This window comes from Copadichromis virginalis, unplaced genomic scaffold, assembly GCF_057382275.1.
Source record: "Copadichromis virginalis isolate Kocher_CV1m ecotype Utaka unplaced genomic scaffold, C_Virginalis_male_GT1.1 unmapped_scaffold_1, whole genome shotgun sequence".
NCBI classification, from domain to species: Eukaryota; Metazoa; Chordata; class Actinopteri; order Cichliformes; family Cichlidae; genus Copadichromis; species Copadichromis virginalis.
Genome location: NW_028188589.1, coordinates 7,359,131 through 7,383,857, shown reverse-complemented (window position 1 = coordinate 7,383,857; position 24,727 = coordinate 7,359,131). Strand labels below are relative to the sequence as shown.

General features: G+C 40.3%; 2 protein-coding genes across 4 annotated transcripts in view; both read right to left on the bottom strand.

Annotated features, from left to right (window-relative positions):
* Positions 1-22,440, bottom strand: part of LOC146679706 (uncharacterized) — a 26,314-nt gene extending 3,874 nt beyond the window's left edge. The window contains exons 1-11 of the mRNA XM_085450165.1: positions 22,266-22,440; positions 19,090-19,210; positions 18,907-19,005; positions 18,724-18,837; positions 16,414-16,492; positions 14,220-14,424; positions 12,271-14,068; positions 10,904-11,077; positions 10,517-10,690; positions 10,167-10,340; positions 4,690-4,863 (exon numbers count right to left, since the gene is read on the bottom strand). Coding sequence (XP_085306291.1) covers positions 4,690-4,863; positions 10,167-10,340; positions 10,517-10,690; positions 10,904-11,077; positions 12,271-14,068; positions 14,220-14,424; positions 16,414-16,492; positions 18,724-18,837; positions 18,907-19,005; positions 19,090-19,178 — 3,080 coding nt within the window. The 5' untranslated portion in view covers positions 19,179-19,210; positions 22,266-22,440. The remainder of the gene's footprint in view (positions 1-4,689; positions 4,864-10,166; positions 10,341-10,516; positions 10,691-10,903; positions 11,078-12,270; positions 14,069-14,219; positions 14,425-16,413; positions 16,493-18,723; positions 18,838-18,906; positions 19,006-19,089; positions 19,211-22,265) is intronic.
* The window catches only part of LOC146679702 (protein NLRC3-like), a 230,715-nt gene that overhangs the window by 76,736 nt on the left and 129,252 nt on the right, over positions 1-24,727 (bottom strand). The window lies entirely within an intron of this gene.

The window sequence follows — 24,727 nt, the reverse complement described above, 5'->3', positions numbered from 1 at the left end:
CAAAGAGAATAATGCAGCAGTCGGAGCCACGTGGTTAGTGAGATGATTGCTAAAGCAGGGAAGCCATTCACAGAAGGTGCATTTGTCTAAAAGTGCATATTGCAGGCTGCAAATATAGTCTGTCCGGGAAAGAAAGGTCAGTTTAGCAACATCAGCCTTTCTGCCAACACCGCAGCAGATCGCATTTCTGACCTGTCAAGTGACATTTATGACCAACTGTGTGAGAAAGCCAAATGTTTCAGTGTATACTCAGTCGCTCTTGATGAGACCACAGACATCACCGACACTGCCCAGCTCCCAATGTATGTCCGTGGTGTTGATGACAGTTTTGAAGTGATGGAGGAGCTGCTCACAGTAATTCCAATGCATGGCCAGACCACCGCTCAGCAGATATTTACAAGCTGTGTGATGCCATTGAGAATGTTGGTTTGCCATGGAAGAGGTTTGTTGGAATAACAACAGATGGAGCGCCATCAATGACAGGGAGGGAAAATGGACTGGTGGCACAAAACAAACTGGAAGAGGAAGGCGTGGAGGAGGCCATTGCTCTGCACTGCATCATCCATCAGCAGGTCCTTTGCAGCAAATGCCTGAAGTTTGACAATGTGATGTCTATTGTTGTGAAATGCATGAACCAAATCAGATCCAGGGGCTTAAAGCACCGAAGGTTCTGTGCTTTTTTAGAGGAAATGGAGTCAGAATATGGGGATGTGCTCGACTTCACTGAGGTACGTTGGCTCAGCAGGGGAAATGTATTAAAGAGACTTTTTGAGTTGAGAGCAGAAGTGAAGCCTTCATGGAGAAGGATGGAGTTAGTGTTCCTGTGCTAACTGATCCCAAATGGCTCATGGACTCAGCTTTTCTTGTTGATATGACACATGAGCTTAATGTACTGAACAAGACGTTACAAGGCCAGGGGCAACTTGTCAGTGCTGCCTATGACAACGTGAGAGCATTCTCCACAAAACTGGCGCTCTGGAAAGCTCAGCTCTCTCAGACAAACCTTTGCCATTTCCCAGCATGCAAGGCACTCGTGGATGCAGGCACACCATTCAGTGCTGACGAGTATGTTGATGTCATTTTGAGGCTACAGGAGGAATTTGATCCCAGATTTGCTGACTTCAAGACACACAGAGCCACCTTTCACATTTTTGCGGACCCCTTCTCCTTTGATGTGCAAGATGCCCCTTCTGTGCTTCAAATGGAGCTCATTGAGCTGCAGTGCAACTCTGAACTCAAAGCAAAGTTCAGGGAGGTGAGTGGAAAAGCAGACAAGCTTGGACAATCTTTGAGAGAATTGAGCCCTAGTTTCCCTCGGCTTTCCCGAATGTTCAAACGGACCATGTGCCTTTTTGGTAGCACATACTTGTGCCAAAAGCTCTTCTCCACTTTGAACTTCAATAAGTCCAAGTACAGGTCCAGACTTACGGATGATCATCTTCAAGACATACTGAGGGTCGCAACTGCTTCCTCCCTCAGGCCAAATCTGGCTCGGCTATGCGAGAGGAAACGCTGCCAGGTCTGTAGCAGCAAGGAGTAGGCAAGAGAAGCCATGTTCAGAAGAACAGTTCATTTTCTACAGTGTTCCATTCATGTTCAGAAGAAGGTTATAGAACTGTTAATACAGACATTTCAATCTAAATACAGCAGATATAGAAGACTGAAAGAAACACACAAGTTCACTGACTAAAAATATCTTATTATTATTTTATTTATGTATTACAGATTGATTTATTTTCTTATTAATTCTTAATTTGTTTATTCATTTTTCATATTTTGTGTTAAAAAATAAAAATAAAGAGATTTGAGAAGATTGGAATTTTTTAACCATGCCTTTCTTGTGGAAAACCTAATGCGGCCCAGCCTCACCCAGACTCTGCCTGCAGCGGCCCCCAGCTAAATTGAGTTTGAGACCCCTGTCCTACACCATAAATCAGTAAGAGAGGGTACGACCTCTCTCATGGCCCCAAGTGGTGTGTGCATGCCAGAGCACTCTGGAAGGCACACAGAGTCTTTACAGACTACTCAGGATCGAACCTCTATCATTATGCAATCGATTATACAACTCTAAGCATATATGAGTAAATATTTCTAAGCATAAATGACAATCAACAATATAAACCTTACAGCTGGTTTTAATAACAGAATTCATTTGTTTCTCAAACGAGAAAGAGCTATCGAGAAACACTCCTAAATCTTTAGTTCTTAACTTTTCCAGTGGGCCAAGGTCAACATTATCTGCTAATGCTAAATAGGCTGCCGTTATTAACTAATGCTAATTTGACATGAATTAGCATTATGCACTAATGCTAACACTTACTTTTTTTAAAAATGTGAGTAGCTAATGCTAACACTATTTCCCTTAACTTTATAACAATGTGAACGGCTAATGCTAACACTCTTTTTCCTAGCATTATAACATCTGAGCTGCTAATGCTAAGTAGGCTGCCATTAGCACCTACGTCTAATTTAAGGCAAATACGCATTAGAACCTAATGCTCATATCGTTTTCCTTTGCTTTATAACAATGTGAGCAGCTACTGCTAAATAGCATTAGCTAATAACAGCAGTCTAATTTAATGCAAGTTAGCCTCATTTGCATTACAACGATGTGAGGAGTTAACGCTAAGTATGCTGCCATTAGTGGCTAATTCTAATTAGGGGTGAATAAATATTACCAGCTAATGCTAATATCGTATTCTCTTCCCTTTTAACAATGTGAGCAGCTAGTGCTAGGTAGGCTGATGCTAGCAGCTAATGCTAAAGCTAATTTAATGTGAATTAGCATCACATTAGTGAGGAGTTAATGCTAAGTAGACTGCCATTAGCAGGTAATGCTAATTTTAGGTGAATAGGAATTGGCAGATAATGCTAATACCATATTTTCTTGCTTTATAACAATGTGACCAGCTAATGCTATGTAGGTTGCCGTTATTAGCTAATACTAATTTGAGGTGAATTAGCATTATCCCCTTATGCTAACAATGTTTTTTCTTACTTTTTAACAATACAAGTAGCTAATGTGAACACTTTTTTTTTTAATTGAATTCTAATTTTTCCCTTGCGATGTGAAGAGTTAATGCTAAATAGGATGCCATTAGTGGCTAATTCTAATTTTAGATGAGAAAGCATTAGAAGCTAATGCTAATACCATATTTTCTTGCTTTATATCAATATTAGTAGGTAATGCTAAGTACGTAGCCATTATTAGCTAATGCTAATTTAGGTGAATTAGCATTATCCACTAATGCTAACACTGAAAAAGGATTAACAGCTAATGCTCATACTGTTTGCTTTGTAAGAATGACAGCAGCTAATGATATGAAGTCTACCGTTATTAACTAATGCTAATTTGATGAGAATTAGCATTATCCGATAATGGTAACTCTTTTCCCCTGCATTATAACAATGTCAGGAGTTAATGCTAAGTAGACTGCCATTAGGGGCTAACTCTAATTAGGGGTGAATAATTATTAGCAGCTAATACTAATACCGTTTTCTCTTTTTCCTTATAACAACTTGAGCAGCTAATGCTAATTTGATGCGAATTAGCATTATATTAGTGAGCAGTTAATGCTAAGTAGGCTGCCATTATTAACTAATACTACGTTGACGTGAATTAGCATTATGCGCTACTGCTAATACTGTTTTCTCTTACTTATTAAAAATGATAGTAGCTAATACTAATACTCTTTTCCGTTGGGTAACAACAAAGTGAGGAATTAATGCTAAGTTGGCTGCTTTTAGCGGCTTATTCTAATTAGGGGTGAATAATTATTAGCAGCAAATGCTAATACCGTTTTCTCTTTCCTTATAACAATATGAGCAGTTAATGCTAATTTGATGTAAATTAGCATTATATTAGTGAGGAGTTAATGCTAAGTAGGCTGCCATTAGCAGCTAAAGGTAATTTGAGGTGAATAAGCACTAGTAGCTAATGCCAATACCCTTTTCTCTTGTGTTATAATGATGTGAAACGTTAATATTGTTCTCAAACAACAGAATGAGAATGAAATATTGATTCTAACAGGGCCCATAAACAGCATTAGCTTAGCAGCATTAGCTTATCAGAGTCTCCATCATGGTCACACAAATCCTTAGCGGAGCAAAGTGGCCTACTTAGCAATACCTGCTGTAGAAAGCAAAGGGAAAACAGTATTAGCATTAGCTGCTAAATGTGCACTTGAGAACAAATCTATTGTGAATTCAGCCGTGAATGTAGTGTTTCCAGTAAGCTTCCATTTCCAAATGTTAGCTGCTCCTGTCTGCCTCTTTGTCACACAAACAGACTGAAATGATTCACAGCCTTGTTTCATCCTTCTGTCAGTGTCACTGACTGTCACTGTGACTGTGGACATACAGCATGGGAAACACACACATGGCTGATACTTGTATCTAAAGTTACAAAATGTTGTCTCTGTCCAAATATTACCTAACTGTAAGTCTACTTTTAATGAAACTCTCAACATGACTTATCAGTTATCATTAATGTTCCTGCAAACAGACTCCTTGAAGACCCCCTACATAAATATCCATGTACTATCCAGCTAGACTAGTGTGTCTGTCCCTGAAAATATTCCTGCATGTGTGATTGTTCATGTCTCATCTGCAGGAAACAAACAGGAAGTGAGTGAAAGACACAGGAAATGATTCCAGCTCTTCCTCCTATATCAGACATTCTCTCCATACCTGAGAGTGTCCAGTCTCCAGCCTGGATCCTTCAGTCCAGCCGACAGAAGCTTCATTCCTGAGGGACCTGGATGATTGTAGCTCAGGTCCAGCTCTCTCAGATGGGAGGGGTTGGAGGTCAGAGCTGAGGCCAGAGAAGTACAGCCTTCCTCTGTGATCAGACAGCCTGACAGACTGCAGACACACAAAACAACAATCCATCTGTTATCCATCTCTATAGCAGCATAACTAAGTGATGGTTCAGGGTCACCTGATCCAGCTCTAACTATAAGTTTTATCAAAAAGGAAAGTTTGAAGCTGATCGTCAAAGTAGAGAGGGTGTCTGTCTCCTGAACTCAAACTGGGAGCTGCTTCCACACCCAGTCCAACATAGCCAGGCTTTCTTTGCTGCTTTGACAAAACCTCAAATCCCAGTCAGAGATGGTGAGCATCATCACAGTGATGATCATTTCTCTGTTAACCCAGGCTTTCTGCTTCAGGATCTGTGCACGCTCACAGAACAAGGAGACCTTTAAACATCATTTCACTAAATGGATGGACTGAGCTCAGCCTACAGATGAACTGGATAAATAAAGATTTGACCTCAGTGTGCTCAGTGTTCCTGTCTATTCCTAACATATTCCTAACATGATAGCTGCACTTTAGAGCTCTAAAACTGGAACTGACACATATTTAAACTCCACATGTTACTCAGTACATTCAGTTCTGACACTCGCCCACAGTCCAACAAAGGAAACATGGAGATCACATCAGTTTGTCACCAAAGTCTAATTATTCCAGAGGGCAGTGTTGATACAACTAAAGTTATTTTTAAGCAAAGTTGAGTTTTTTATTGTCGCAGTACTTCATGTCTGAAGTATCACTTAAATGCATTACACGCTGTTGATGGCAGCAAACAAACCACCCAAACAAACAGAGGTGGGAGGCTTGGGCAGACTACGTAGGATCAGCTTGTGGGAGGAGTCAGGATAAAACCAAAGAAAGACAAGCTAACAAACACCACAGTGAAGTGAGTAGCTACAAACTGCAGGCTGATTAGTGTTGTTGAAGAAGTCGGTCTGAGGAACGTTCTTAGGATCAACAAATGACGGCATGTATGAGCCTCCCTCAAGACGCACCATCACAAGAAGAACACATGAGCTGTAGAAAAAGGAGAGACTACGAAAGCCACGGCGTTACAACGTGCACCAGCTGTTGGTCTCTCTGGAGACTACTGGGCGTGGCTGGGTAACCATGGTTACTTGGGAGTTACAGTACATGATATTAATGAAGAGTGGGAGCTGCGTTCTATAGCAAACAATTTGTTATGAGGTAATCAGCTGATCTTAGTTTAACCGGAAGCCCTTCACAATAATTGCAATGCCTTTATTTTGTACAACTACCATCAGTTCGTCTGTACTGATGGTAACTTAAAGTCACACTAATGTCGTTTAGTTTCTATAGTTTATGTAGTGGAAGTATACTACAGTACCCTGATCACTGATAGGACAGATTTATGTAGATATACACCTTTGTGTTTAACATTACTGCATTATAGTACTGTGATCTTTGTCCTTATATATGGCTATATTAGCTATACTGATGTACGTACATATAACTGGATATGTAACTTATCTATTCATCTTATTTGTCATGTATTTGTATTGTGTACTTCCTTTTTGTAAGAAACCACACACATGATCACAGCCGCAAGAATCAATCAGTGAAAGAATAAAGTGTCTCAAACCAAACCTTAAGCTCTTTATTCCACATGCTGGGATCATTTGGCCTTCAGTGGTGTTCTGGCTGACACACCGGAGTGACCAGAGTGCTAAAGAGTGAATCGGACACACCAGTGTCATCTCTGATATCTCCACTACATTTAATCGTCCTTCAGCTTGTGGCTGCCGTTAGCTGGTCTGCTAGTTAGCTGATTTGCTATTTAGCCGGTGTGCTAGTTAGCTGGTGTGCTAGTTAGCCGGTTCGCTAGTCAGCTGGTGTGCTGACCAGCGAACCAGTAGGTTACAAGATGAGCTTGTCTGTCTGATGAGCCAGCTCTCTCTGTCTTGGTCATTTTGTCCTTGGGCAAAACCTAACCTACCACTACAACTGTAGCTTACCTCCACCAGTGTGTGAATGTGAGAGTGAATGAATACAGGGAGTGCAGAATTATTAGGCAAATGAGTATTTTGTCCACATCATCCTCTTCATGCATGTTGTCTTACTCCAAGCTGTATAGGCTCGAAAGCCTACTACCAATTAAGCATATTAGGTGATGTGCATCTCTGTAATGAGAAGGGGTGTGGTCTAATGACATCAACACCCTATATCAGGTGTGCATAATTATTAGGCAGCGTCCTTTCCTTTGGCAAAATGGGTCAAAAGAAGGACTTGACAGGCTCAGAAAAGTCAAAAACAGTGAGATATCTTGCAGAGGGATGCAGCAGTCTCAAAATTGCAAAGCTTCTGAAGCGTGATCATCGAACAATCAAGCGTTTCATTCAAAATAGTCAACAGGGTCGCAAGAAGCGTGTGGAAAAACCAAGGCACAAAATAACTGCCCATGAACTGAGAAAAGTCAAGCGTGCAGCTGCCAAGATGCCACTTGCCACCAGTTTGGCCATATTTTGGAGCTGCAACATCACTGGAGTGCCCAAGAGCACAAGGTGTGCAATACTCAGAGACATGGCCAAGGTAAGAAAGGCTGAAAGACGACCACCACTGAACAAGACACACAAGCTGAAACGTCAAGACTGGGCCAAGAAATATCTCAAGACTGGTTTTTCTAAGGTTTTATGGACTGATGAAATGAGAGTGAGTCTTGATGGGCCAGATGGATGGGCCCGTGGCTGGATTGGTAAAGGGCAGAGAGCTCCAGTCCCACTCAGACGCCAGCAAGGTGGAGGTGGAGTACTGGTTTGGGCTGGTATCATCAAAGATGAGCTTGTGGGGCCTTTTCGGGTTGAGGATGGAGTCAAGCTCAACTCCCAGTCCTACTGCCAGTTTCTGGAAGACACCTTCTTCAAGCAGTGGTACAGGAAGAAGTCTGCATCCTTCAAGAAAAACATGATTTTCATGCAGGACAATGCTCCATCACACGCGTCCAAGTACTCCACAGCGTGGCTGGCAAGAAAGGGTATAAAAGAAGAAAAACTAATGACATGGCCTCCTTGTTCACCTGATCTGAACCCCATTGAGAACCTGTGGTCCATCATCAAATGTGAGATTTACAAGGAGGGAAAACAGTACACCTCTCTGAACAGTGTCTGGGAGGCTGTGGTTGCTGCTGCACGCAATGTTGATGGTGAACAGATCAAAACACTGACAGAATCCATGGATGGCAGGCTTTTGAGTGTCCTTGCAAAGAAAGGTGGCTATATTGGTCGCTGATTTGTTTTTGTTTTGTTTTTGAATGTCAGAAATGTATATTTGTGAATGTGGAGATGTTATATTGGTTTCACTGGTAAAAATAAATAAATGAAATAGGTATATATTTGTTTTTTGTTAAGTTGCCTAATAATTCTGCACAGTAATAGTCACCTGCACACACAGATATCCCCCTAAAATAGCTCAAACTAAAAACAAACTAAAAACTACTTCCAAAAACATTCAGCTTTGATATTAATGAGTTTTTTGGGTTCATTGAGAACATGGTTGTTGTTCAATAATAAAATTATTCCTCAAAAATACAACTTGCCTAATAATTCTGCACTCCCTGTAGTGGGATTGTAAAGGGTCTTTGAGGGTCTCGAAAAGCGCTATATAAATGCAATCCATTATTATTATTAAGAGCATCTTTAGGCCTGACTGTGCTCATCCTTCCTCCAACCTCTCCTTACCAAAGATAACAACTACATCAGTATTAGCTCAATAACAATTTCTGCAATTCAATTGTGGACATTCATTTTTAAACCTTGTGTAAAACGATAAAACCTCAAAGTCTGAGCATTATTCTTTGTGCAAACAGCTCTTGCAGGTTCCCCCGGACTTAGGTTATTTTTATTATTTAATTACTTTCCTTTAAGCAGCTGTTCAGGCTACTAAACTCATCCCAGAAATAACAAGTGACACCATTAATAGTAGAGGTGGGAATCACCATACAACTCGCGATACGATATTATCACAATACTTAACGCACGATACGATATTATTGCGATTTTTTAAAATATTTTGCGATATTTAAATTCTGCACATAAAGGTAAACTTTATCAATATTCATTTTATCTAATATCAAAGTCTCACACTCAGTCTTTCTCTCATTTCAGTCAGTTTTATTGTTGACAAACTGAACGGTTAAGTCCAACTTAACTGAATGCAACCATCTGGTACAATTATAGCTATTCTGAACTATGCAATTTATGAAAACTATGCAGCCCCTTCAGCAACTGAAGAATTTGAAAGTAAATTAAAAAATATATATAATTTTACATTAAATAAAAAAGTTTCAAACTTAATTAAAATTAAACATGTCTTAAATTAAAATAAGTAAACTGTCATGTTTATTGCTGCCAAAAAAAAGTTAAACACATTTGGACAGTGAAGGAATGTCAGGATTGTTGCTCAGAAAAAGGATCAACATGCTCTGAAGTCAACATGCTCTGACTCCAGAGCATGTTGACTTCAGAGAAAAAATTGTTTGTAACAAAATATCGATTTCTGCTGTCCCTGTATCGATACATTATTAGCAAACAAAATATCACGATACTACACAGTATCGATTTTTTCCCCCACCCCTAATTAATAGTGGAGCTAACTTTAACAGGTGAAACTGATTTGACCTATAAGGCTACTGCAGTTACTTCTTATCAGGTTTAGTAGGGAAGACATCTGGATGAGGTAGTTAGTAGTATGTAGTTAGTACCGGGCGACTCCCCTCCCCCATATCGGCACCAGAACCCTGTATTATCTACAGGGTAAGACTGCCTGTTTTATCAAACTATGGCCATTACTACTGTGATCATTTGCAGCCCAGTGTGCCGCTCTCTCTGCTGGGATGGACCACTGGAGCTCACCCAGTCATCCCTTTCTTTCTCTCAAGAAGAAGTGAAATAAATATATTTATTATGTTACGAGTCTAATATTCTTTAAATCAAACTGTAATGAATAAATCAAGCAAGAAGATTTGGTGGCTCCACGTGTTGTAGAAGAAAAGATAAACATCTCATTTTGAGAAATCAGCCTTTAAAATTAAGTACTGTGAATAAAAAACAAACAGCGAGCCAATCAGCAGTCGCCAATATCCTCCTAATTTCATTCACAAAGAAATCAAATATATATATTATGGGCCCAAAGGAGCCTAAATCTTTAAATTAGGCAGTGCATGAAGTATTTTTTTAAATAAACAGAGACATGACTATAACAACTTTTAGTAATTCAGAGTCCAATTATCCACTCAAATGTAAATAAAAGTTCACTTGACAGCTGTAAAAGTTACCTGTTTATACAATAATATAAGTCACATTTCAAATGATCATCTGTGGAAAAGTTTGAATCCTGACCTGAGAGTTTCCACTGCACACTGTGAACTCTTTAGTCCAGCAGACAGAAGCTTCACTCCTGAATCCTGCAGGTCAGAGTTACTCAGGTCCAGCTCTCTCAGTCTGGAGGACTGGGAGCTGAGGACTGAGCACAGAGCTTCACAGCTTCTCTCTGACAGGTTACAGCCACTCAGTCTGAAAAATAAAAGACAATCTATAAAACAAGTACTCATGTAGAGTTTGTTAATACATTTCACAACATTAAATGTTGACTTTCTATTTTTAAAGGAAACATAAACATACTAAGATACAACATCATATGTATGAACTTTAATTAATAATTCTAAAAACTAAATGTTTTCTGATCTGACCTCAGAGTATTCAGTTTACAGTTTAAACGTTGTAGTCCAGCAGACAGAAGCTTCACTCCTGAATCCTGTAGCATTCTGATACTCAGGTCCAGCTCTGTCAGACTAGAGGACTGCGAGCTGAGAACTGAGGACAGAGCTTCACAGTTTTCCTCTGAGAGTTCACAGATGTTAAGTCTGAAGATAAAAACATGAATAAAGATTGTTGTTAAAGTGTAATCAAGGTGCAATAGCTTATTGTCTTGTGCTGAGCAGGTTAGTAAAACTTCTGTTTAACTTTGAAATGAATAAAAATGCTATGAAACAAGGATAACTGGATAAAGATATAAACAAAAACAAACATCAAACACATAAACAAACAGAACTAAACATAATACAAATTGATCTGACCTCAGAACATTCAGTTTGGCATGTGGACTCTCCACTGCAGCAGACAGAAGCTTTACTGCTGAAGCCTTCAGGCTGTTGGTACTCAGGTCCAGCTCTCTCAGACTACAGGACTGGGAGCTGACCACTGACAACAAATTTTCACAGCCTTTCTCTGAGACGTTACAGCTGCTCAGTCTGTGAGAGAAAGGAAAAAAACAAAAACAAAAAAAAACAAAGAATATATGTGATCAAATTAAATTTGTTTATATGTTGAACCCTTTTTTTTTAAAATTTATTTAAACCTATGAGACTATGAGTGCTACCAGTCCAGTGCACATGATTGGTACCTTGATGGTACCTTGCTCAGGGGTACCACAAGGTAACTATTCGGTGGATTCGACCCCTGACCTTATGATCATGGGGCGACCACTCTGACTACTGAGCTAATAATTCTGTGTACACTGTCATACAATATTAACTAAAACAATTATTTTAGAAAATTTTAGTAATTCAATAATCATGCTCATTACCTGTGTATTGTGAATAACACTTGATTTTAAACACTAGCTGTATAAAACTCTTCCTGTTAAAGGTGTGTATAAAGGAGATGAGCTGAAATGCAGACTTCATGGAGAATGTTTGCTGTCAGCATATATCAAAGACAAAGCAGAGATCCATCCAGTCTCTTCCACTAAGCCCACAGAGGGACAGACAACCACTCTCACTCACACCTGCATGAAGTTTAGATCACCAGGTAACCTAACTGCATGTCTGTGGACAGTGGGAAGAAACTGTAGAGGACCCAGAGTGAACCCACTATAATTCTGTGATAACACTGGTTATGGAAGCCTTACAGTTACATATGGTTACTGACAAGAAACACGACCTTAGAGGCAATTTCAGTAATGAAGACCGAGTTTCTCCCTCCATACAGGATGAAAACATGACAGCACAGCAGAGATTTATATTTAAAAAGGGAGGGTGTGCACTGAAAGTGAGATACAAACTTGAACTTAAATTATGAACATCAGAAAAAGATGTAGGTGAAGTCTGGCAGGTGAAGTTTGTGCTTTAGAATAAAACAACCAAACTCCTGGAGTTGGAGACAAATGAACAAGCTGAGGATAATAAACCTGTCAGAGGGGCTGAAGCATCAGAGCTCATGTTCTTATAGGCTGGGTCTGGATTGTCCTTTGATAAGAGTTACAGAACAAAGTGTGTTTTAGAAATGCTGGAGTGAAACATTAAAACTACCATATATTTACTGAGTGACTGATGATCATTTAATTTACTATTTTAAAAAAATGTTACAGTGCTCTTTGAACTCAGCATTTCTGATTTATTTCCCATGATTTTAACAATGAAGCGATGACAACATGTTTACTCACAGAGCTTTGTTGGAGGCTTTGACCACTGGCAGCATTCTCAGAAGAGCCTCCTCTGAAGCAGAGTATTTCTTGAAGTCAAACTCATCCAGATCTTCTTCTGATGACAGTAAGATGAAGGTCAGAGCTGAGCACTGAGCAGGAGACAGTTTACCTGTGGAGAGACTTCCTGAAGTCCTGTATTGTTGGATCTCCTCCACTAGAGAACGATCATTCAGTTCATTCAGACAGTGGATCAGATTGATGCTTTTCTCTGCAGACAGATTCTTACTGAGCTTCTCCTTGATGTACTGGACTGTTTCCTGATTGGTCAGTGAGCTACTTCCTGTCTGTGTCATCAGGGCTCGTAAGAGAGTCTGATTGGTCTGCAGTGAAAGACCCAGGAGGAAGCGGAGGAACAAGTCCAGGTGTCCATTTGGACTCTGTAAGGCCTTGTTCACAGCACTCTGGTAGAAGTGTTTCTTTGCAGATTCTCCTGTTTCAGACTTCTTGGATGTTGTTTGTTGTTGTTCCAGCAGATTGAGTCCAGAGTTGCTGAAGGTCAGATGGACATGAAGAGCAGCCAGCAACTCCTGAACACTCAGATGGATGAAGCAGAACACCTTGTCCTGGTACAGTCCTCTCTCCTCTTTAAAGATCTGTGTGAACACTCCTGAGTACACTGAGGCTGCTCTGATATCGATGCCACACTCTGTCAGGTCTGATTCATAGAAGATCAGGTTTCCTTTCTGCAGCTGATCAAAAGCCAGTTTTCCCAGAGACTCCATCATCTTCCTGCTCTCAGGACTCCAGTGTGGATCTGTCTCAGCTCCTCCATCATACTTGACCTTCTTCACTTTGGCCTGAACCACCAGGAAGTGGATGTACATCTCAGTCAGGGTCTTGGGCAGCTGTCCTCCCTCTCTGGTTTCCAGCACATCCTCCAGAACTGTAGCAGTGATCCAGCAGAAGACTGGGATGTGACACATGATGTGGAGGCTTCGTGATGTCTTGATGTGGGAGATGATCCTGCTGGCCTGCTCCTCATCTCTGAATCTCTTCCTGAAGTACTCCTCCTTCTGTGGGTCAGTGAACCCTCTGACCTCTGTCACCATGCCAACACAGTCAGGAGGGATCTGATTGGCTGCTGCAGGTCGTGTGGTTATCCAGAGGCGAGCAGAGGGAAGCAGTTTCCCCCTGATGAGGTTTATCAGCAGCACATCCACTGAGGTGGACTTTCTAGGGTCAGTTAGGATTGTAGTTTTGTGGAAGTCCAGAGGAAGTCGACACTCATCCAGACCATCAAAGATGAACACAACCTGGAAGTCTTCAAAGCTGCAGATTCCTGCTTCTTTGGTTTCAGTAAAGAAGTGATGAACAAGTCCCACCAAGCTGAACTTTTCCTCTTTCAGCACATTCAGCTCTCTGAAAGTGAATGGAAATATGAACTGGATGTCCTGGTTGGCTTTGTCTTCAGCCCAGTCCAGGCTGTATTTCTGTGTTAAGACTGTTTTCCCAATGCCAGCCACTCCCTTTGTCAGCACTGTTCTGATTGGTTCATCTCTTCCAGGTGAGGCTTTAAAGATGTCTTCTTGTCTGATGGTTGTTTCTGGTCTGTCTGGTTTCCTGGATGCTGTTTCAATCTGTCTGACCTCATGTTCATCATTGACCTCTGCAGTCCCTCCCTCTGTGATGTAGAGCTCTGTGTAGATCTGATTCAGGAGGGTTGGGTTTCCTGCTTTAGCGATGCCCTCAAACACACACTGGAACTTCTCCTTCAGCTTAGACTTAAGGTTACGATGACAAACAGCAGCTGGAAGTTCTGAATAATAATAATAAAAATACAACTTTAACAATCACATTTTACAAAATGCTGATGACAATTTCTGACCCACTGAGAAATGACTGAACACACTGGTGTCACAAGTCTCTCATTTATCCAGCAGCTTAAATCTTTAGATAAATCCTCTTACGTCTCTGCAGACGGTCAGCCAGCTCCTCCTGCTTCATTCTCCTCAGGAAGTCCACTGTGATCTTCACAAATGCCTCTCTGCTGCTGCTCCTCTGCTCATCATCCTCCCTCTGAAACTCCAAGCACTGGGGCTTATTTGGATTCAGAGCCTTCTGGATCTTCTTCAGCTCGTTCTTCACAAAAGTGATGATGTTGTCCTCCAGCAGCTGGAACAGAATATTTATGAATGACCCACCACTCTGAACTTTAGTCCACACAACATCCACTTCTTTACCATCAAGGGGCATATCATCCGCGAACTCTTTACCAATTATAAGTTTGACTTTATCTGATTAACTGAGACTTTGTCCACAACTCCACGATCCCAAAACGTTGATGCTGTTCATATGAATGCAGCGATTTCAGTGGGAGAAACATTTCACTGGTGTTCAGAGCTGAACTACCAACAGGTTGATGATCAAAGCCAGAAACTTGGAGAAGTTTCAGGTGACTGAGTTGATCGTACAGACAACTGGTCTTAAAGGTTCACTCTGTTTACACATACAGATCAGTATTTAAGGTTTGACTCTCATCATCCACTGGAGCACAAACTGGGCGTCATCAGGACACAACAACACAGAACAAACACCATCCCCACAGACACAGCAGCCAGCGAAGCAGAAGAACTTCACATCAAGAAGGTCCTGAGTAAATGTGAACGCTGGTTTGAGGGCGGAGTCAAGGAGGCCATTTATGTGAAAAGGAAAGACCATCTCTGAATGGAGGAGGGGCCCAAGGGTACAACTGTCACCATCTTACATGCTGTGATTGCAGCCATTCCCCAGCTCTCTGTGAACTGGACTCATGACCATTGATCAACAACCATTGATCAATGGTCCTGACAATATGCGTACCAATGATCAATGAACTGACCTCCCAGCCCATTGTTCCTTCAGTGGGCTGGTTTCAGTCATACAAATGTCCTGTTTATGAGATTGAAACCTGCAGTCAGCTGAGACTGAAGAAGTCACCTGATGATGATGAAACGTTTCTCCCACTGAAAACATCCAGATGAACAGAATCAAGCTTTTTGGGATTTACGTACCTGGATGATTGAGCATCAAGACACAACTCTGTGACTTTTCTCAGATGAATAAATCCTCTCCTCCAGCTTTGTTTACATCTACCAGCCCTGTGGCGCTGCCCAGGGAAATAATCTATGTGAGAGGTGGAAAGTCATACAGGTGTCTGTTCCTGCCTTCAGTTATTTTTATCTACTGTGTGTCAACTGGCTGAACCTACTGCAACTGTCTACTGTCTCCCTAAACTCAACAATGACTTCGTGATCTATCCATTCTCTGACCAAAGACATCCTGCTGCAGGAGGTTAACATAGCAGCACACTGATGATCCCACTCACTGTGAACAACACATTTGGACCTGATTTGCTGCTCTGGTTTACACGTGAACTTTGACTGCTGTCACCAAGTTGAGAGGCTCTACAGAAAAACTGGACTTGTCCATAAAAAGATGTATAAAAATCATAAACTACATTATAAGGACAGCATTGCTCAATCAACTCTAATTACTACTGACATGTTATCTCTTCTAACTAAGGTACAGACACTCAAACTTGCTGCTTTCAGTGAGAAGTCAAATGTCTGAATATGAGCTGGAAGCCGCTGAGAGTCCTCCTCCTTCCCGTGGGGTTTACTTTCTCTACTACTTTCACTATAAACACGCCCCTTTCATGCACCTGCAGAGGGCCACCAGCAGATGGAGCTGTCTTAAACAAATCCACTTGGATAGTTAGCTGTAGATGACTTTATCAGTATGATTGTAGGACTTTGAGTTATTCTTCAGATTTATTTAAACTCTTATATTGTGCACAAGTGTTGAGCGACCCATAATTTCTCTGTACTTTTCATAAGAGCAGCCAGACTTTCAGCTAGTTTTTCTTTTTTAAGAGCTCAAAGTTATTGAAGAAACAGTTATTCAGCTTCATCTCCACTGATCTCGACTACAAACTGTTTCACTTTGGTTTCTGTTTAAAGCCTCGATGTTTAAAACGTTTCCCTGTGATCACATTTGCACCGTCTGATTTCAAAGTTTGTTTCTTTTGGTCATTTAGTCCAGAGAGTCCTTGGTGTTCTGAAAGGGACCTATAAATAAATGCATTATTATTAATAATAAAGTAGTTGTTGTACATGTACAGACCATAAATATGGAGTCCAGCTGTGTTTGATGCTGCTGGGCAGACTGACCACTGGGAACCTCTGAGCTCTGCTGGTCCACTCTGTGGAAGAACCATGAAGGATTAGATCAACACAGGATAACGATCCAGGAGTTTCTGCTCAAATAACTTCATCTGAATCAAGCCTGTCAAGTTTTAGACTCTCAGATTCTGAAGATATATTTTCTGTTTTCTATGAACTTTCTTTCATCAGTGATGGAAGTGATGATGCTGCAGAAGCTCAGAGGAAACTTTGAGAAAACTGTGATGAACCATCAACTAATGCTCTCAGGAGGCCAAAGGTCCCTGAATGTAACTGTGCAGCAGATTCATCGAGTGTTTGAAACCTGACCACTTCCATATGTTTTCATTCTAACACAAGAAGTCCTTTTCTCATTGCTTTGATTTGAGTTTTCATTTGAGTTTTCCGAGTCTCGTATTTGGAGTCGAGTCTAATCAATGATCTGACAGAAGAACATTAAAAAGGATTTAGCAGTGCTGTCAAATTAACATGTAGGGTTAGGGGTTCATCTGTTATCATGATTAACATGATAAAAACCTTTAACACGACACATCTGGAGAGCAGAACGACTCAAAATCCCTGAAATGTTTCTATCAACGCACTTCGAGCAGTTTGTCCGAGTAGAGTTACCTTTGCACACGTGCAGATGTGCAGCACATCTGTTAGTGACGGCAGCTGAACCAATCAGCTCAATATGGAAGATGACAAACACACACTGACCTCTCGATGGAAAGTTTGAGTATTAAAAAAATAACAAGACGGACCAGCCGACCAACATGAAGGATTCTGCACATCGTGACAGAAGGAATTTTCTTTTCACCGAAGCACTTCCAGCTTAAAATATCACAACAATGCAAAGCACTGATGACACAACTGCCAAGTGGACAAACTGCAGACCTGTTAGTGTTGTTAATAACATAGTTTTGGTTCCTCGTGTCAAAGACTTGAAGAAGAGTGACAGAGAGTGTTAGACTGCTGCAGGATCAGTGCCACCTCCACAGACCTGTGAAGAAAATGATTGTTTGACAGATGGGCTCAGATTCAGGATCAGCTGAGGAGTTTGTGGCTGACAGAATCCTGCAGGTACAGAGCAGAGCCCATCATTAGCATGCAGGACTGTCCCTGGGGGGGTCGGCTCATTCAGGAGGTTAATCAATGTTTACATGTTCAATAAACATGTTAAGTGTGTAAATTTGCCCTTTTCTCTCGAGTCTGTTTGCTCATGAAATGAAATTTGATTCGTTTACATTAAAAATGATGTTTAATGGTGATTAATCCAAATTAATCCACAGTAACCCTGTGATGAGTCTGATTAAACATTTTCATTAACAGCAGTAATATAGATTATATATTATTATATATTAGTGCACACTTAGCTTTTAGTATATATGTTTGTTACAAAGTTGTATTTACAGCAGAGAAGCTGAGTTAAAGACTGAAAACTATTCAAAGTCTCTTTGAATTGAAGCGTTTAACATTCTTTGTGTTTATTCTGCATTGACTTCATTATATGGTGTAAACGTCTGTTACAGGCTTAAATATAAAGTTGGAAAAATGTAACTGCAGCTATTGATCAAGTAATTGTGATTAATCAGGATTAATGACAGAAGATTGTGTCATTAATTAGTCATGTTTTAATCTACTGACAGCACTAGTGTTCACTCTTGTGCCTCCAACTGTTTTACGCCCTTTCAACACCTTCGTGGTCAAAAGTGTACACGCACAAAATCTACAATAAAACCCTCACGCAGCAATAGGACAGACACACAATCCATTTATCTCTGTGTCTCAAACACACACATGTGTATTCAAAGCCTCGATTTGTTCATATTTCATCTGTTGTGTTTTTATCTTCAGCGTTTTCAGTGTTGCTGCATTTACACCAAAAATGTTTCCATTGATGAATCAGATTGATTTGAATGTGTTTCATCCATACAAATCCCTCCCTGGTGGTCACATGACTCTATAACATAACAGGAGTCATGTGACAAGAGTTTCATGCTGTAAAATGTCAAAATGGTTGAATGTGGTGGAGTAAAAATGTGAGATGTCAGCTACTTTTCTTCAATATGAAATGTTTGCAGGGCCTGACAGGAAGTGGACGGACGCTCTGATCACTTCCTGTTTGCTGAAGTGGGTTTTCAGTTGTTTAGAAACCAAAGGCTTGTTTTAAAAGACAGTTTAAATGGGACTGAGGGAATGACGTGTTTGTAGTTTATATCCAACAACATCAAGCAGTTAAATCAAAGAGTTCATGTTGCTAACAGCTCACCTCTCTGCAGCAGACACAGGCTGGACTTTAAAATCAATGGGAAGACCTTTAGACCAGTCACTCTGTAAGGACACAGAGCTGGGTGGAGGTCCAGGTTTGAGTCTCTGATGGATCCTGAAAAAGTTATAAATCTTCAGTAAAATTCTCATCACATATCAGCTGATATTATTGGTGTTAGCTTACCTTTTCTCAGCTGACTGTCTTTGCTCAAATCTCTTAATGGCATCTTTGACTGAGTTACTTTCACAGGACACAGAGCTGGGTGGAGGTCCAGGCGGGTTCCTGTGAATAATGATGCAGCAGTGATGTGAGTGCTGAGCTGTGACATGGAGAAGAGTCATGGACAGTTAGAGATGGTCATCTCACCTCTGAGCTTTGGTCTGGCTCTCATGTTCCCCACACAGAGTGCTTTTAGAGGGAGGGACTCCCTCCTCTCTGTCCTCACACTGATCCATGCTGCTCAATTCAGCTCACACACACTTTCTACCTGCAGAGGAAACACAAATCATTCATGTGCACATCAGCTGAAATCCTCCTTTCATCATGTGTGCTGTCCAAATATCAGCTGCTTCTTTCCTGCTTCATCTCAGTGTCAGCTGGATGCAGTCAGACAGCAGTGTGAGGCAGAGGAAGCTGCCATCAGCTGCTCTGCTATCAGTCCACTAGATGGAGCCTGAAGCACACACGATGCATTCACTGACACACACTGATTCACTGTTTGGGAAACTAGAAAAATGTTGGTCTTGAACTAGCTGCATAATGCAGACAGGGTAGGACCCAAATATAACGGCGAAACATCTTCAAGCAACTTATAGAAGTCCAGATGCTTTTCTTTCCAAGCTCCTTAAACTATGATGACCTGGATGACTGAGAACCTTCACAGGAAAAATGAAACACACTGAACAAAGAATGCAAGACTTTCACAATAAAACAGCAAACAAAGGAACACAACACTGACACGTGAGCTTGACAGAGGAGTGGAGGAAAGGCAGACGAGAGTGAGTGAGGGAAAGAGGAGACAAGAGAGACATGACAGGCTGAGGAAATATAGAATGGAGCACCAGGCCTCACACAAACACACACAAACACACACAGAGACACAGAGGGAATCTAATGATCAAGGAACTAAACAGGAAGTATAAGAAACTCAAAGAAGCATAAATAAGACTGTAAATGAACCAGAACCATAAACCATAATACAAAAAATGCAAAGTGCTTGGTCAAAGGGACCCAGAACCATTAAAGTTCTTTTCTTTGCTCTTCAGTGTTTGAGTTCAAACAGACTCCACATTAAACTATGACAGCACCGTCCCTGCTGCTGCTGTCAGACCTGTTATTCACTCACTGCTCGCCAGTGTTTCTAATGAGTTTTACTCATCCATGAGAGTTTAAAGCTTGCACTTACAAGCAATGTTCCCTCTAATGTTTCACTTGTCTGAGCGAACACACAACCTCCCTGAGCGATCCACTGTGAGCGACATTAGACGTGTGCACTGTGGTCACGCCAGCGTCGAATCCATCCAAGTTACATGTTTATTAAAATAATCAATTTACAGCGTTTACATTTCTGTTAAACTACTTTTAATTAACTGCTTTAGCCCACTTACAATGAAAGTTAAAAAAGAAAATCTTGTTCATGACCTGTAGCATGTTAACACTATTGGAAGGAAAAATAACTTGAACTTCAATTTTGAAAACACAACTTTCTTTAAATAAAGCTCTGACTTGTATTATGAGTCTGTGGTCTGGGAGAGAGTCTGTAACTCTGTCTGCAACATACAGTAAATAATGACCAATGTTGGGCAGTTAATTATATAGTTACTTCTTCAAAAAAGTAACTGAGTTTTGCAAACAGAGTTTTTTGCAGCTGTTTACTGCAAAAAACTACAGCCAAGGTGTTTTTTTTAAAATAAACATTTCAAACTATTTACAGAACAATCAGCTGTTCTGCATCAAATCTGATGCCACACAAATTATTTGTGCCGCTCCAAAAAATAATTTCTGTCCACTATGAGATGAAGGAGAACAACAGCCTGATACCTGCAGGCCTGACAACAGCAGATGTGTCACTGCTGTAACACCTGTAACACTCAGCAGGCGCCTCATTGTTCTGACACACACAACAACACTATTGACTACACTACACACTAACTACACACTAACTACACAAGATTTGCTCTAAACGTCTCAAATCTCTCACATCTCAAAACACCGCCGTCACTCCGTTTCTTAACAACTAAATGCCATGTTTTGATTGGTCGACATGGTACATTTTTCGACCAATAGGAAAGGCTGGGGTTGGTATTGTTTTTGCTCACAGGCTTTCGAGCGTTTTCCTTATAAAACGCAGTTTTTACCGTTTCTTCCTGCAGTAAATATAAACAACGACAGTATTCAGGAAGAAAACCAAACATTGCAGATATTTTTATCATAACTCTGGTTTTACGTGGTCGATCAACACAATTTAAAAACTGGTATAAAGTCCACACTTTTCCTGTCAGTTGTTCCGTCTGTCCTGCTCACATCTCCAATGGTTGTACACGTTGTCATTAACGTGGCTTCACTCCACATCAGCCGCTTTGCTAAAACACCGGCACATATTTACTTTAATTTCAATTCAGGTTAGAATTCTTTTTGTGTGCTCAATACAGATTTTCTCTGCGCAGAGACCGTGCCAACAGTGCGCAGCTTAGAGGGAACATTGCTTACAAGGTGACTACCAATAAAAATGAGTGTGCTTCACTGTCAGAGCTACGGTGATTCAACCAGTAGGTCGAATGACTTGATAATAAAAATGTTTATTTGATGCTTTGCATTGAGGCGCATTGTTGAATTTGCAGGGACACAATAACCACAGATCAGTTGTTCAAACCACTACAGTAGGGAGCCATGTTATGAATAATAATAATACTAATAATAATGTTAATTTAAGTAATTGTTTTTGACTGAACATCACATATAATGTAACAAGCAGTAAATTCAGGTTAAGTGCATTATCAGCATTTGGAGGAGCTCCTTATCCTTCACTGCTCACCTCTTACAAAGTGTTCACACAGTTTGCTAGCTTCTTTCAGCCTGCTAGCTATGCTAACAAGTCTACTACACACACTTGACTCGGTCACATGACAGACAGCAGAGATAGCTGCTCTGCTAGCTAAGCTAACTCATGTTAGCTTAGCTAGGTCAAGGTCAAAGAAATGAGGCGATGCTGCTGGGAGTTACGTCACAGACTAGCAGAATTTAGTTATTCAGCATAATATTTAATCCTTATTATCTGCTCCTCTCACCTCTGTTTACATCTGAAAACAAGAAAATTTAGCCAACAGTTTATTAGCATTTATTAGCATTGGTGAAATTATAAACAGGCATCAGCGCGGTCACCTATACTGTGCTTTAATGCTAGAGCAGCAGGAACACCAGTTAATCTAAAATCTCCTTTTCTCTCTAAAAAGTGACAGCAGACTGAGTCAAAGACAGAAACCTTATTTAAACACCAAACATTCACTTCCTGATCCAGGATTCAAAGAGGACGTTGAACTTACTCAGCTTCTTCCAATGAACGTCTTCACTCTGCAGCTCTGCTGCCTGGACCAGGTCTGTGTAGAAACAGAGAAAATCCTCTGCTTCTTCTCCATCAGCAGTCCTCTGTGTCTGCAGACTGCGTCACATTAAACACTTCACACCAGCAAAGAGGCTGAAGCTCACAGGTCAAAGGTCAGCAGCTGCACCTTTTGTGATATTAATTTGATCAATAATTAACCTGCAGCAGGTTTCTGCTCCAACTCCAACACACAGAAAACAACCCTGAGAACGAATCAGATGGTGTGTGGGTGTGTCTGCAGGCTTCAATAGATGAGCATTAAACACTCAGCAAAGAGGCTGAAGCTCACAGGTCAAAGGTCAGCTGCTGCACTGTGTATAACAATTCACTTTTGAACAGTAGATAGCCTGTAGGCGTCTCTGCAGTGATAAACAGTTTACACATTAAACACTGAACCATAAAAGAAGCTTAAGCTGCAGCTCACAGGTCAAAGCTCAGCTGCTGCACCCACTTATGAGTTTAAATAAATCATGAACAGTCCAACACCTATGAATGAAATTTAGAGGATTCAAAGAAATATTGATAAAAGTTCTCGGAGCTGCTGTGCAAATATTTTTAACTCACTATGGAAACTCCTGGTTTCAAACTTTAAGCTTTTTTGCTGAAGCAGTTGTACAGAAATAATATTAAACTATAACAGTACTGATATACAGTGATCCCCTCAAAAATAAACACAGATATAAAACTTCTGTCCATTCTGCCATTAAAACGGTAAAATAGATCCACTGATCTGATTTTTTTACTGTTTATGAAGAATAAGCAAATATATTATAAGATGATGAGAGGTGAGAAAAAAAAATCCTCAGAATCACTCGTTTGTATTCAAATATCAAAGTTCGTGTTCATCTGTTCCTCTCCTACACGTCACTATAAAGTTTAATCTTCTAAAAGTCAAAGTTTGAGTTCATATTCACTGCAGTTTAGTACAATATCTACATGTTAACGTTTGTTTGTGCTAAACTGTTCATTTGTTCCGTTTCATAATAAAATATATAAACATCTGTAACATCTGCACTTTAATATCTGGTATTTTGTACAGACAGAAGACAAAAGGTTTACTTTAGTATTAAAATATGAGTCCCGTACAAATCAAATATGTATATATAAAACTTAAAACTGATTTTTTTCAAACTTTTTTCCTCACCAGGAAAAAAGAAAAACTTTTTACATGTCAAAGCTCAACATCTGACTTACTATTAATATAAAAAGCGTGACTGAAGCATCTTTAAATGTTCCGATTTATTAACAGTGTTTTAAACTTAATACAGTAACGTTTGTTCAGTCTGAGAAATGTAAAACATGTTTTATCCTCCATCTTTGTTTCAGTGTGAACAGTCTGAGCGGACAGTTCGTGATGTTTTTAACAGAGGCCGACCTGCTGAATCAAATTTGTTTTAAAAAACAAAGTCCTCTGCTGTCCCTCCACCTGCTGCCTCTGAACACAAAGGGTGAGAACTTTAAATTAACACTGTGGCAGATATGTAACCATCTTTAAATGATCTCACTGACTTACAGACAAATGAAGGAAGACGTCTGTGGTGGCTGAAACCTCCACCTAAAACATATCCACAGACAGCAAGGTTGTTGTAGTTTTGTAATTTTTAATTAGTTTTTATTTGCATTTCTTTTTCACTTTGTGTTTTTAATTCTGTTTAGTTTCAGTTAGTTTCCACGGTGAGTTTGCTTGTTTCAGTTTATATTAGATTTTTTATTTATTATATATTTACGGGGTCAGAGGCTGGACTGACGTAGATTAATGTAGATTTTATGATAAAAAACGGAACTTTTTGAAAGCAGTGACTCAGTCTTTTTTTTTAGCCAAACTAACAACACTAACACGCCATTTCCTGTAAAATGTTAATCAGTTTTCCAAAATCATTTCATTGATCATTCTCAATAATTTAGTTAATTTAGTTCAGTTTTGTGTGTTTTGTAACACTTCTTCCTGTTGGAGAGGAGCCAACACTTTGTGACGCAGTATTTTTAAGACCGACATGTTGAACCTGTATCTAACACACATCTATACGAAGTATTCATTTACAAAGTGCGCTCTCTGTCTCCTGCTGTGCGTGTAAATAAAAACATCTGGAGCTCAGCGGCTCTCCGGTTGAGCTCAGGCCACATTCAGTGTGTTTAGTCTGATTCCCGGACTCTGATCACACAAGGCCAGAAAATGGCAGAGACACTCGGCCTTGTTGGAAAACATTACACACTGACTTTAATGGAGAGACCGGAAATACAAACACACACAGTTTGTTGTGTGAAGAAATCAAACACGAGCTGAACAAACAGTAAAGTTCCTAAAGACAAACTGTTAAAGGAGGAAACAAAGCAAACTTACAGTTTCTTCACACACCAACAACAAGCTCCACTCCACACCTGGACACTAAACACGGACACACA